The sequence below is a fragment of the Erigeron canadensis genome, chromosome 7 (assembly GCF_010389155.1).
Source record: "Erigeron canadensis isolate Cc75 chromosome 7, C_canadensis_v1, whole genome shotgun sequence".
Classification (NCBI taxonomy): domain Eukaryota; kingdom Viridiplantae; phylum Streptophyta; class Magnoliopsida; order Asterales; family Asteraceae; genus Erigeron; species Erigeron canadensis.
This window is the reverse complement of record NC_057767.1, coordinates 21,052,112-21,066,102: the sequence shown is the minus strand read 5'-3', so window position 1 is coordinate 21,066,102 and position 13,991 is coordinate 21,052,112. Positions and strand designations below refer to the sequence as shown.

At 33.6% G+C, this 13,991-nt stretch overlaps 1 protein-coding gene across 1 annotated transcript; it reads right to left on the bottom strand.

The window, feature by feature from the left end:
- Positions 1-11,493: 11,493 nt before the first annotated feature.
- LOC122609080 lies at positions 11,494-12,369 on the bottom strand. The gene is made up of 2 exons (XM_043782140.1): positions 12,075-12,369; positions 11,494-11,885 (listed from the first exon to the last, which is right to left on the bottom strand). Exons 1-2 carry the CDS (start codon positions 12,367-12,369, stop codon positions 11,494-11,496), a joined length of 687 nt encoding a protein of 228 aa, XP_043638075.1.
- Between the last annotated feature and the right edge of the window lie 1,622 nt (positions 12,370-13,991).

The following is a 13,991-nucleotide window of genomic DNA, read 5'->3' as shown; positions in this document are numbered from 1 at the left end:
TCCGTTTAATCTCATAAAATTCTCCCCCTTGGCTCTTGTTTTGGATTATGTTTATTTTCTCATTTTCTTTTACAAAGGTGAATAAGCATTTGTTAACAAAGTCAAAGTTACAAGTGTTCAAACTGAAGAACGACTCTTGTTTATGTTCTCTGTTTGACTAATACCTTATTACTTTATTAGGTTCAGGATCACATTCTATAAACAACAAATTGATGCAAAAAGTTTACAGAATAATTAGAGTTGGATAGTAGAGCGACTACAAAACACAATGCTAGAAAAAAGAAACAAGAATGACTAGGGACTAAAGAGGACATAAAAGATCGGTAAAAAGCAAACTTCTGTAAGTATAGAACAAAAGAGATGGAGATATAGTGAGGAACCAAGGAAATACATGAATACGACAGGAAGATAACCGAAAGTGTTTGAAAAACGGGGCATAGAGTGCCAGTAACAAAGGGTGGGCGATCTAAACCAGCTATTCATCCTCCAACTCGATTGATACATTGTGTGAAATGTTCTTCTATTTTTTTATTATTATATTTTTGATTCCCCTGTTACTCTGCAGCATCTTTATAGGTTGTAGAGCAATCTGTTTATAAATTCTACTTTTAAGCAAGTACCAAGTTGTTCTTGTTTGTGAGCATTTCTTGAATGGGGGTGAGTTAAGTACACCGAGTATGGATCTGAACATAACATAGGGTTTATCCGTAATGAATGTCTTACATGCCAAGTACACCCTAATTAAGAGCTTCGATTCTCCCAGTACGTATCAAAAGGAGTAACACCCTAATTAAGAGCTCTCTCCTAAACATACCAACAAGGCAACATACATGTAAATAGAAACTTTCTCATGGCAGAGGCAGCAAGGAAGATTTTGTATAACGACATTAATTTCTGGGGTTGCAGCTCTTCCTACCATGCTGCTATTGTATGCATTATGCAATATGTTTCTGGGCACGCCCTGGGGAGTCGGTGGCCGTTAGAAATCAACTACCAATACCTTTTTTGTGAACATTATTCCTAAATTTGTTACGGAAAACCTGATGCTAAGTTGTGTAGAAATGAGTTCTTTGGTGAAATTGTTGTTCGGTTATGGCACTTTTAGATTTACATAATTACATCAATGTTTATATGGGTAGAAAATGTGAATGTAGCATGCATGTTAAATGTAGATTTGTTGTTCAAAATGTTAACAACTATGTGAAACTCGTGCGTTGCACCGGTCTATTTTATATTTTACATAATTTATTGCAGATGACATGCAATAAAAATCATGTAATAAAAGTGCTTGAGCAGTTTACTCTTTGACTTAAAATTAAATATTGATGATGAGACATACCGGAAAAAAAATATAGTTATCCTATATAGTATAACAATTTATAATTTACGTCAAAAATTAAACTAGAGTAAATATGCAAACCTCTTGACATATAAAAAAAAGTACATAAACAATTAACACATGACCAATACTATTATTACAAAATGATTAATCTTTGGTATAAAGGTTTCTTATGCAAGCTCGAAAAAAATAGCAAGTAAATAATATATAAAAATAAATGTATATGATCTAAAGATGTCTCATGTATAATCAGGTAGAATGTATATGATAAAACACAAACATGATTTACTGAAATTAAACGAAATAATATAAATAAATAAATATACTATTACAATATTATTCAATTAACAGTTTTATACCTTTTATATATCAAAATCTCATCTTTAAAGTTATAACTTTAAAAGCACAACTAATTTATGAACGTAGTAGCAAGAACATTTATATTATAAAAAGTATATACTTTAAATAAGCAAGTAAAATATATATTATTAAAGTGGATGAGAATATGTGGCTAACGTGTATCTAAATTTAGATATAGAAAACTTCTTACATATCATTATTTTTAATTAAAAAAAAAATATAAAGGACCAATCATTTCTTCATTATACATTAACTTAAATCTTCATAAAAAAAATTTAATATAAACTTACGTAAATGACGCCATTCTCTTTTTCCATTATATAAACACATATTGATATAAATGTCTACATAGTTTTTGATGTATGTCATCAACATTTCATAAGACTCAATGATCTTCTTTTAATATATTAAAAGATATTTGCTTTAATAACTTATTAACCAACTATAGTTTTTGATTTTTTAAAATTTTACTTTTGTTTTTAGTTTTCAAAACAGATTTTACGTTTTCAAAATAAACGTAAAATCTGCGTTTTAATAGCAGATAATCATTTTTTTAGATTATTTGCGTTTTACAAACGTGATAATCAGATAATCACTTCAAAACGTAATCCCAAACACCTTCTAATAGCTAATATATATCTTAATAGTACATTCTATCATAAGAATGTAAAAATAATTAGTTTAAAATAAATAAAGTTTAATGTAAATATATTAATATAATAAAAATAATCGTATTGTTAATTTTTATATTTTTTTTACTAATTTTCATTAAACATATATGAAAAATAAAAGATGTAAAAATATAATCTTTTATAGAATACAAGTTTAACATTGTCATATTCTTGTTGAAATATTTAAGATATGTTTTCTTTTAAAATAACGTTTTATATTTTATAATATGAATTAAAAATGTAATACACTATGTGTAATAATATTAGTAAATAAACTGACAGTGACCTATGATTTTTAATATTAAAATTTTGGAATATTTAAATATCACTAAATATGTCACAATTTACAACTTTGATTAACATTTTATTATTTTGCAATATACAAATATCGCTAAACATGTTACAGTAACAACTTTGATATATGTATTTTATAAAATATTTCAAATTTTTAAAATTTTAATATATAGATCAATACTTTATTATTGAAAATAGTAAAGAAAATTTTAAACCATAATATAATCATCTAATATTGATAATGTCGTAAGTTTTGTGTCAATACACGGCATTAGTTTTATTATTTAAACCAAAGTAAACTAAACTAAACGTACAACGAAATAGAACTAAATGATTACTATAATATGTGTTATAGGTATGAATTAATAGATGCTTGTGGCAAACGAAGTTGGAAGAATAGTCAACATCAATTTCACTCTAAAAACTTTGCTATGTAAAAAAGATGATGAGCTGTAGTATCAAAAAATGAATATTTATTAAAAAAAAATAAAAAGTAATCACCAACATACTAATGGTGTGTTGGTAGAAGACTATACCTATCATAATTGACATTCGGGTTCGAATCCTCATATCTTCATTTGCATTTACTTTTTCGGTACTTGCTTTAAATAAGCAGGATACCTCTGAACGTTACACTGATCCGACATGTATGTTGATGTAGGCGTACACGATGCTCATGTGAAAGCTGATGTGGCGAGCAGAACAATATCGTGACGCAACGTAGGAAAATTTACCGAATGTAGTACTTTTAACTAAATTTCGCTTTTTTTTTTCTTTGAACAGCAAATTATATTAGCAAATTAAAAGGGTCTTCTTATAGGATTACATGAACACTCCGAATTCGGCAAAAACACCCCAAATACGAGACATGTACTTTCAGATGGGCCGTATTTCAAGATCAATTAATCATATGACTCCACTAACTAATATTGGTTTGGTAAATTTCCTTGACTTTATTTTGACTTTATTTTCTTTTGCATATAAATTTGGAAGGAGATTCCCTCCAGTTCTCCCAACTTGATTAGGATCTTGACCTTTGATTGAAAATCAAGGATCAAGATTCAGTTATTATCATTGAATCTTGGCCCTTGATTTTCAATAAAAAAAAATCAAGGGTCAAGATCCTCCGAACTTGACTAATCAAGTTGGAGTAAATTGAGAGAATCCCCTTCCTATAAATTTAATATAGTAACCTTAATGAAATTTATTTATAATATACATCTTTGAACTCTTAAAATAACTACATTATTGTTTTACGTCAATAACTTTTATGCTAACAATGCTACCCCCGTCGTTTCTGTCATCATCATTGCATTGTGCGGGTACCACCCTAGTAATAGAAGAAACATAATACAATATTAACTAGCTTGTTTTCAAGTACATTCACTAACAATGATTAATTTTGTAACAGACATAACATATTTATAGAAAGGGAATGACAATTATTAACGTACTCTAACCCTTTTTTAAAAGGCTTAATTCTAGTCATAATATTCGAACAAACTATCTTGTGTAATTTGGGTCTTAAGGCTAAGAGGAGTGAGGCTATCCCAACATGGGGCGACTTGCGACATGTGGCGTCTAGTCACAAGTTGAGTAGCCCCTTAAAAAAGTAGGAGTGAAGCCATCTAAGTAGGCGGGACGACTTGCGACACTTGACACATCTTAACGATTGATATTTAATTTCTTTCTTTTTTTCCACTTTAATATTAAATAAAAATCATCCCATTATAATAAGTAAAACATAAAAATAACATACATTACACAAAATTAATATCTCTTCTCTTTTCCTGATAAAACAAGATCCCAAAAAAACATCCTTCAACAATCTGCCACATGGCAGTTGGCCCATATCTTTCAAAAATTCCCCTACCCAAACGTTTCCTAAATCTTATTTCTTTTTTTTTTTTAATGTTTTTCTTACTTCTTCTTCTTCTTCTTCTTCTTCTCCTCCTTCTCATATTTTCTTTTTGATCCAGATTTTGAATCTCAAGAACATAACATCAAAAACTTTTTTTAATGAATTATCTAATATTTATTTTGCATCATTAAGTGAAAACATCGATGTTGTACTAATACTGAAAGTTCTATTTTCACACACTATTCGGATCTTGATCAGTGACGAATGAAATTAAAGTTGCAAGTTTTATGCGATAATGTAAGTCAATCTATCTGTATTTATCTATATTATGGATGAATTATGAATGAAATAGGGTTATGGTAATGATTTGATTGGGAAGGTAAAAAAAACCCTAACTTTTGGGATGATATAAATTTTGTTGATTTATAAAAAACTTTTATTTTATATTTATATCAAATTCAAAGATGCGATGATATAAATTTTGTTGATTTATAAATTTTAATGATTTATAAATTTAGGAATTTTATAAAACATGGATTCATCCAACCAGGTATATTATAAATATTGGGTTTTATCTAAAAGTCAGATTAATTAATTACAGAACTCAAAATATTCAAACTTTAAATCATTATCATTATCTTTATTTTTCAAAAAAAAATCTTTCATTTATCTGTATTTTGAGTTAAGTTCATTGTAACTAACTTTTTGATAAGTTTGGGTTAAAATCCTATATATACCATCACTGATCCAAAACATCCTCATTACGACTTCTATATTTCTTTTTGATATTAAAAGCAATAACTCTTATGGCTGCTGAAAAAATGTCACTCGTCAGTCAAATCAATGGTGAAGACCAACCATGGAAAGTTAAAGTGAAGATCATAAGGCTGTGGAAACAAACTTTCAGCAACAATCCTCAGGTGGCCTCAAGTATTGACATGGTGTTGATTGACGAGCAGGTAATTTTAATATCAAAAATTTGTTTTTATAAATTTTTTGTTTCTATTATTATATGAAAATGGTCTTTATTAACAATGCAGGGATCAAGGATCCAGGCTACGGTTAAACATAAGCTAATTCCGAAGTTTGGTGCCTTAGAGGAAGGAGGGGTACGTGTTATCTCAAACTTTGGGGTAGGGGAGAATAAGGGGAGGTTTCTACTCACGAGGCATCCGTGCAAGATCAATTTCTACCCTAACACCAGTGTTAACGACTGGGCTAGTCCGGATCAGTCAATTCAGCTGTTATCTTTTGATGAGATTCTGACAAAGAACTTTGAACCTGTGTATTCCTTTGGTACGTACAAACAAATCTCTCATCATATACTTTTTTTTATTGATAATACGCCGATATATATATATATATAAATTATTTCAGATATCATTGGCAAGGTTATCCATTGCCAGGATACCAAGGTTATGACCACGAAAGGCAAGGAAAGGCGTGCCAAAAATCTCCAGTTACAAAATGAGGGGCATCCTAAGTGAGTCTTATCGGTTACCATTAAAATTTCAATTAATTCGCATCTATTCCACAATGGATACTACTTATTGTTCACTTTTTAAACTCCAGAATTCTGGTCCAAGTTCGTGTTCAAGATACTATGGGATGCATCTCAATAGCTATATGTGAGCGTGATGTTACTGGTTACATCCACAAGCACTCAAGCAGGCTTCCAATTTTATCATTAATGCTACCAATGTATGTAACACTTTAACACATCATACTCAATTGATTTTTTGGTGCATATGATATTATTATATGATGAGTTTGCAACAACTTACAAGGACCGAACTTCATTTATATTTTATGTATAGGGCGAACACTCAAAGATGTTCCCAGCTGAATTTAAAGTTTTTCTTGGAAAGAGATTTTCTTGAAGAATCAACGTATCAACATACAACATCGATAAGAAGTCTGATTGGTACACAATTTACAAGTTCTCAGATAATGTTAGTGTTATTGAGGCTATACTCCATAGGGCAGCAAGTGATAAGGTATTTATCAAATATAGTACCACGTAACACTTGGAATTAACTTTCTTTTATTTCAATTATCTTAACACATTATTTGAACTAATTTAAAATAGGATGGCTCATCTAATGTTGATCTCCAAGTGTTGAATGAACTGCCATCAACTATTGGGCTTAACAGAGAGGTACAACTTATTACATGTCAAACTTTTATTATTGAACCTTATACCTAAACACAAAAACTATTATACGTATATTAAATGATTTCTATTTAAACATAAATAGGATGTTGTGTTCAAGACCAGTGAAACAGCCAGTACTGTCTCAAGTTCAGGTTCTAAGAAAGTGGTTGAACATGAAGATGTAGATGATGTTTATAAAATGAAAGTTCCAAAGCTACAAAACTAATTCTCATAAACACATCTCTTACTTGAAGCTCCCATTTGATGTTTCATATTTTCTTTAAATGTTTTGCCTTTTACATTGTTTGGTAATATATTGTTTCGCTACCGTTTTACTTTATTGATTTCATTGAACTTCGAGTCGTGCAAAAAACTATGTATTCTTCATTATAGGTGATTTAATTAAATATTGTAGTTAATTAGATAAACGCACTTACAAGTATTCCAATATATAAATATTTGTATGTATTTTGCTACTCATACCCGGGTTGATTAGCTAGTCCATTACATAAATATAAAGCCATTACAAATCATAAATAAATAATTGTTTTAACTGGTTTATGAAAAACATCACATATTCTGAATGAACCATTTAAGCAAGATCTGGCTTCTTCGCATGTAGAATCGTAAAACGCCTCTCCATATTATATAAAAACCAAAATTGATCTTAATAAGGCTCACTCTTTTATCTACCTAAGATTCTTGCTGATCACGACCCTCTTTAAGTTGTTATCTTATTGCTTTGACTCTCTCAGTCGATATCATGTCCATACTCATTTTATACAGCTCTAGTTACTCCACTTCTCTCCATAAATCAAAAGATCAACTTGTCCATTTCTTCTTGACATTTACTTCAAATGCATGAAGCAAAACGTGCATTTCTGCCAGAAACATTGAAGACAGAAACTCCATGCCTCGCTACAACTTTCTCGACACAAATGTTGCCTACCATTCCTGACTTGTCAGTATTCGAATTGATAGGGTTTGCGCGTTCTTCATCAAATGTTAAGCAACAACCAGATAAAATCAGATTGGTCTTTAGACGTCTTGCGAGATTTCGTAACCGTGTCCATCATGATGTGCTCCCATTTAACTTGAAAGTTTCCAAAGATTGACATTTCCCATGAGACTTTTGGTGCTAGGATTTCGCTTATGCAAAAGTGTGGCAACTCTTAACATATTTCATAACCTTCTACTTCATTTCGGGTCACTAACATCCTTTCTTTAAATCTTGACACACCTTTGCGGTACCTGGTTAAAGAAGTATTCAGGTTTCATGGAGCAAATTCGCTTTTGTTTCGTTAAGGAGAGGATTCTAAGTTCTGTCATGACATCTAGTGAATCCACAAAATTCTTTAGAAAATATTTCGTGTAATCTGACTCCTCGTTTGCTTAGGTTCTCATTGCAACAATCTCTTTGGGCGACACCAAACTTCGTAGACATAATCTTTAGAAAGAGTTAATCATTTTACTCGACAGTTTTCACGAAAAGAAAATACTTTAAGACTCATATAATCAAAAACAAATGGTAAACTTGACGGTATATAGGTAAAACACGAAAATTTTAAAGTACAAACAACTCCGATGGATTCTAAAACGTGAAAGGAACGATTATTCTTGATTCCTTTTAGTAGTTCGTTCAACTTCTCATTCTTTTCTTTAGGCTCACTTCACATTCTTTCTAATTAATTCAGTCAACGATGAGACTATCTTCAAGTGCAGAAAGTAAAGTGACATTTATCACCTGTCAATTACGAAGCTTCTAATCTATATTGATCTTGTAGGTTGTCTCCACTTCATCACCGCACCATTCCAAGTCGAATCAACCTCAATCCCTCTTCTGGGTAATCACACGATAGAGATAATTTCACTTCTCTTAATCTGCTCATCTGACGATTTGACAAGGAAGTATCCCTTTTTATATTATCTCCTTTACTTCGCGTAAACGAATTTAGTAGCCGTGTTGACTTTTAGAAAAAAAAAATTGTCAATGAAAACATTTACGATAACGGAAACAATTGAGGTTCGTAAGACTCATGAAAATTTGCAAAATCATGGATAAAATCGAAGAGCATAACTACAAATTCAAACATCTCAAAAACAAGTATAGATAGCATTTCCGGAAACATCTTCATCGCTCGTCTTAAGTTGATGATTAAAAAGAACGAAAATTTGTCCTAAAGTGATAAGAAGATCGAGTAGAACATGATTCTTGTCGACGGGTACTCTTCTTCAACTGTTACCTCTTTTAGCTCACGAAAGATAAACACACGCGCATAATGCCATCTTTGATTTCGTCAAAAAGGATAATTATACCACTCGGAAATGACTAGAACGAATAAAAATCAACGGAAAAGACATTGAGGAATTTCCTGAACAACAAGAACATTTTCCATAGACCATGGTTTCCATTCAGCGTCGATGATCCAAACACATGAGACTAGACTATCATGCAACGATTATCAATACGTACAGGCGAAAGCACCAATAAAAGTCGACCGTTTCCTTTCTACTGCCAAAGACAATTACATTCACTCAAATAAGGATATTCAACTAGGTCGCCTTCTCCTCCCACGAATTTCGGCATCGTTCACACTTAGCCAATCCATTCTCAAACATTGCACTGCACACTTGCAAAAGAAAAGAAAAACAATTTGGCTCGAAGGATTCCCAATTAGGTTTCTAACACTAATAACTACCATACTTATCAATTACGAATTCATTGTTACCATATTATCTTCATGTTCTCACTATGCCAATTCCAACTTAACTTCTATCATCACGCATCAAGTAGTCAAATACTCATTCGATAAAAACAAATGAATCAAAATCAAAATCACATTCACCATACTCTGTATGGTCCTTTATCCCACACATAAATAATTATCGTTATATTAGAATTTCTAATCTTTACGACTTTATACCAATATGTAACATGCATTCATTACATTAGACTTGCCAATTTAAACATGTTACTACTCAATTACTTTTTATTATACTTCGCATGATCCTTCAACATATCATCTACGCAAATTTAATTAGACTATGAGTCTCCAACTCTACAATCTTATATTAACACACACTATGTGCCTTCATAACATTAATCAACTAATTTAAATCACATCACATCACCGCACAACTGATTTTCATCGCCATATCTTGTATGGCCTTCTTAACACAATAATGATGCCACAGGTCTCACTATCTAATGGTCTTACACAAAATAACATCACACTTCATTCGCATACATTCAACATTCATCAACTATTCAACATACTTTTTCTTTATAAGCGACAAACCATCTCTTAAACTTATGAATCACTTCAGCTTTTCACTTTTACGACCTCATGGCCTATTATTCAAACAAAACTTATGCTCTATCACATTCGCGTACATTTCACGTTTTGAAACGACAAGACTCGATAACTTGAAAACACGAAAGTTTTTTTTTTATACATATGCCCCACTGTGCCACAGTGAGGTCGAGTACTCCACTGCGCCACAGTGGGAAACCTCGGACCAAAACTGGAAGAACCCCACTTCGCCGCAGTGGGTTTGACACACTCCCACTGCACCGTAGTGAGAGGAAAGGAAAGTCTGGCCGTGGGATTCCACTGCGTCGCAGTGGACAAAACCTCATCCACTGCGCCGCAGTGGCCCATAGTTCAACAACATAAAAAATGTACTCACTTGAGATTTAACCAAAACTTTCAAACCACAAACAAAATTATAAGCAAGTTACATTCCAGAATTGAAAGTAAGAGAGTTAACCCGAAAACATTCATATTTGTCAAATTCGTTTGGTCCATGAATGACCACACAACCATATGGGTCGATTACCCATTTTGACATCTTACAACCAAACAAACTATCTTTATCAACTCCAAAAGACATGAACATGACCATTTACAAAACATATCAAAATATGACCAATAACAACCAAAATGTACCATGAGCCAAAGTCAAGAGGGACAACTAGGTTTCTAACCAAATTATGTTATTCTTCTAAGAATAGCCAAAGTACCTTCCAACTATCTACAATCCCTAGCAACTTCATTCTCTATTCTTCAAGACAAGCTAACCTAGTTCCTTCTTCCGGAACCACCTATAATCAAAAGGGTAAACATCTGAAAGGTAAGCGAATGCTTAGTGAATATGCTTGCATAATATCATATAAACGAAGGAGGGCAATGCTCAAGGGACTGTTGCATATGGACTATGGCACCGTCGTGTCATATCCATAATACTCACCCTTGGGCTAGGCATTACATGGATCCATATAAGCAAATGATTACAATCACAACAATTATAACAATAACAAATGCTCCACATGAGCCTTTGGCCCCCAATTAGGCCTGTAATCAAACTCAACCATAAACATGGGACTTAACGCCAAATCAATTACCACCATGGACTCACTCAACATGATTGGTAATTGACCCGACGAATATACAATATATGCAAGTATACTCACCTCCTTCGTAGAAACAACAAATAATCAAGATAACTGCAAAAGCACAATTTCAAGCTTTCAACCTATCATATATCATAATGCATACATAAGAAGATGTTCACTTTCCTAGCTATCTCAACATAGCTCAACAACCCTTTCACTAGCATTCTAACCTCTACCCCATTTTACTAAGTCATCGAGTTGCTTATTTAACAAGTCTTTTCATATAAATTCTAAGGTTTCATCATCATCATCATTATTTCAATTACTAATAAAATCACCATTTTTCATAGTTGGAGTTTCACTACCAATATTCTCATTTAATTAAATTTTAACATAAGCAACTCAATAACTAACTCATTATATACAATAATTTGGGGGGATTTCATACATCGACTCATCACTAGCAAAAACCCCCAATTTCATATTCTCAACGATGAAATTGGGATGAATTCCTGAAAGCTCATTGGGCAATTCTAAACGATATGCAACTTTGCCAACTCTAGCAAGAATCTTGAAAGGACCGATGAAACGGGGACTCAACTTTCCATGTTTTCGAAATCGTAGGACGCCTTTCCATGGAGACACTTTTAACAAAACACGATCTCCCACATCGAACTCAATCGGTCTTCTTCGTTTGTCCGCATAGGATTTTTGTCGATCTTGGGCCGCCTTAAGTCTTTCCTTAATCACATCAATCTTCTCAATTGTCTTCAAAATCACTTCTGTACCACCAATTTCTCTTTGTCCCACTTCTCCCCATCAAATGGGAGATCTACACTTCCTACCATACAACATCTCATATGGTGGCATTTGTATACTTGAGTGGTAACTATTGTTGTACGAGAACTCCACCAATGGTAGGTATAGATCCTAAGTCCCACCAAAGTCGATGATGCACGCCCGTAGCATGTCTTCAAGAGTTTGGATAGTTCTCTAACTTTGGCTATCGGTTTGAGGATGATAAGCGGTACTAAACTTTAGAGTTGTACCCATTTCTTCTTGAAATTTCCGCCAAAAGTGAGAAGTGAAACGAGTATCCCTATCCGACACAATGGAGATTGGAAGTCCATGCCTTGCCACTACTTCTTTAACATATATCTTTGCCAAAACCTCGGATGATGATGCTTCGCGAATGGGAAGGAACAAGGCACTTTTCGTCAACCTATCAACAATCACCCAAATCGTGCCGAATTGGTTTCTAGGTGTTTTGGGCAATTTGGTGACAAAATCCATGGTGATATCCTCCCATTACCACCTAGGGATTTCTAATGGTTGCATCATACTGTACGGCTTTTGATGCTCCGCCTTGACTTGAGCACAAGTTAGACACCCTTCACCACATTTCACCACATCCCTCTTCATTCCGGGCCACCAATAATCAACCTTTAGGTCATGATACATCTTGGTAGCACCGGGGTGAATAGAATATTTGGACTTGTGAGCTTCATTAAGTAAAACTTGCTTTAACTCACAAGAGAAATGAATCCTAATTCTTCCAAAGCGTAGGGTAAGGCCACGCGAATCCTTGGTGAAATATTGTGTTTGACCTTGAATTCTTTCCCTCTTAGGATCCCGCTGTAAAGCCTTTTCTTGAGCCACTTTTATTTGCTCCATAAAATCTTTAGTGATTAAGACCCATAATGGGGAGATGATGATAGAATGATGTGAACTTTTCCGGTTTAGCGCATCCGCCACGACATTTGCCATTCCGGGATGATACAAAATTTCGCAATCATAGTCTTTCAAAAGATCAAGCCATCTTCGTTGCCGATTATTAAGGTCTCTTTGCTCGAAGAAGTACTTAAGGCTCTTGTGATCGGAATAGATGGTGAATTTGACTCCATAAAGATAATGGCGCCAAATCTTCAAAGCGAAAACAACCGCCGCCAACTCTAAATCATGAGTGGGATAACACTTCTCATGCTCCTTCAGTTTTCTTGAGGCATAGGCAATGACCTTTCCTCTTTGCATCAACACGCACCCAAGCCCATTTGATGATGCATCACAATACACCGTCATATCCTCCATACCATCGGGTAGAACAAGTACCGGTGCTTGACTCAACTTCTCCCGTAATTGTTGAAAAGCAACTTCTTGATCACTTCCCCATTCAAATTTGATGTTCTTCCGAGTTAACTTGGTCAAAGGTGAGGCTATTTTGGAGAAATCTTGTATAAAACGACGATAGTACCCCGCTTGACCAAGGAAACTTCTAATCTCCGATGGGTTCTTTGGTTGTTCCCATTTCATCACCGCATTTATCTTTGCCGGATCCACCATGATTCCTTCATTACTAACAATGTGACCAAGGAATTGTACCTCCCTTAGCCAAAATTCACATTTGGAGAACTTGGCATAGAGTCTTTCTTTTCGCAAGGTGTCCAACACCTCTCTCAAGTGGATTTCATGTTCGGATGAACTCTTAGAATAGATAAGGATATCATCAATGAAAACGATAACGGATTTATCAAGCATGGGACGGCATACACGGTTCATGAGATCCATGAATGCCGCGGGAGCATTTGTAAGACCAAAAGGCATGACCACGAATTCAAAATGGCCATAACGAGTACGAAAAGCGGTCTTCGGTATATCTTCATCACGTACCTTAAGTTGGTGATAACCCGAACGAATATCTATTTTGGAAAAATACGAAGCTCCTTGAAGTTGATCAAATAAGTCATCGATTCTCGGCAATGGATATTTATTCTTGATGGTCACCTTGTTTAACTCCCGGTAATCGATACACATGCGCATGCTTCCGTCTTTTTTTTTAACAAATAGTACCGGTGCACCCCAAGGAGAATTACTAGGGCGAATGAACCCTTTTTCAAGTAACTCTTGGAGTTGCTTCA

Coding starts and splice junctions, on each gene's coding strand:
- LOC122609080 (XM_043782140.1), bottom strand. CDS start 12,369: ATGGATTTTGTCACCAAATTGCCCAAAACACCTAGAAACCAATTCGGC. Junction 11,886..12,074: donor TCCTCAAACCGATAGCCAAA/GTTAGAGAACTA, acceptor GATGGGGAGAAG/TGGGACAAAGAGAAATTGGT.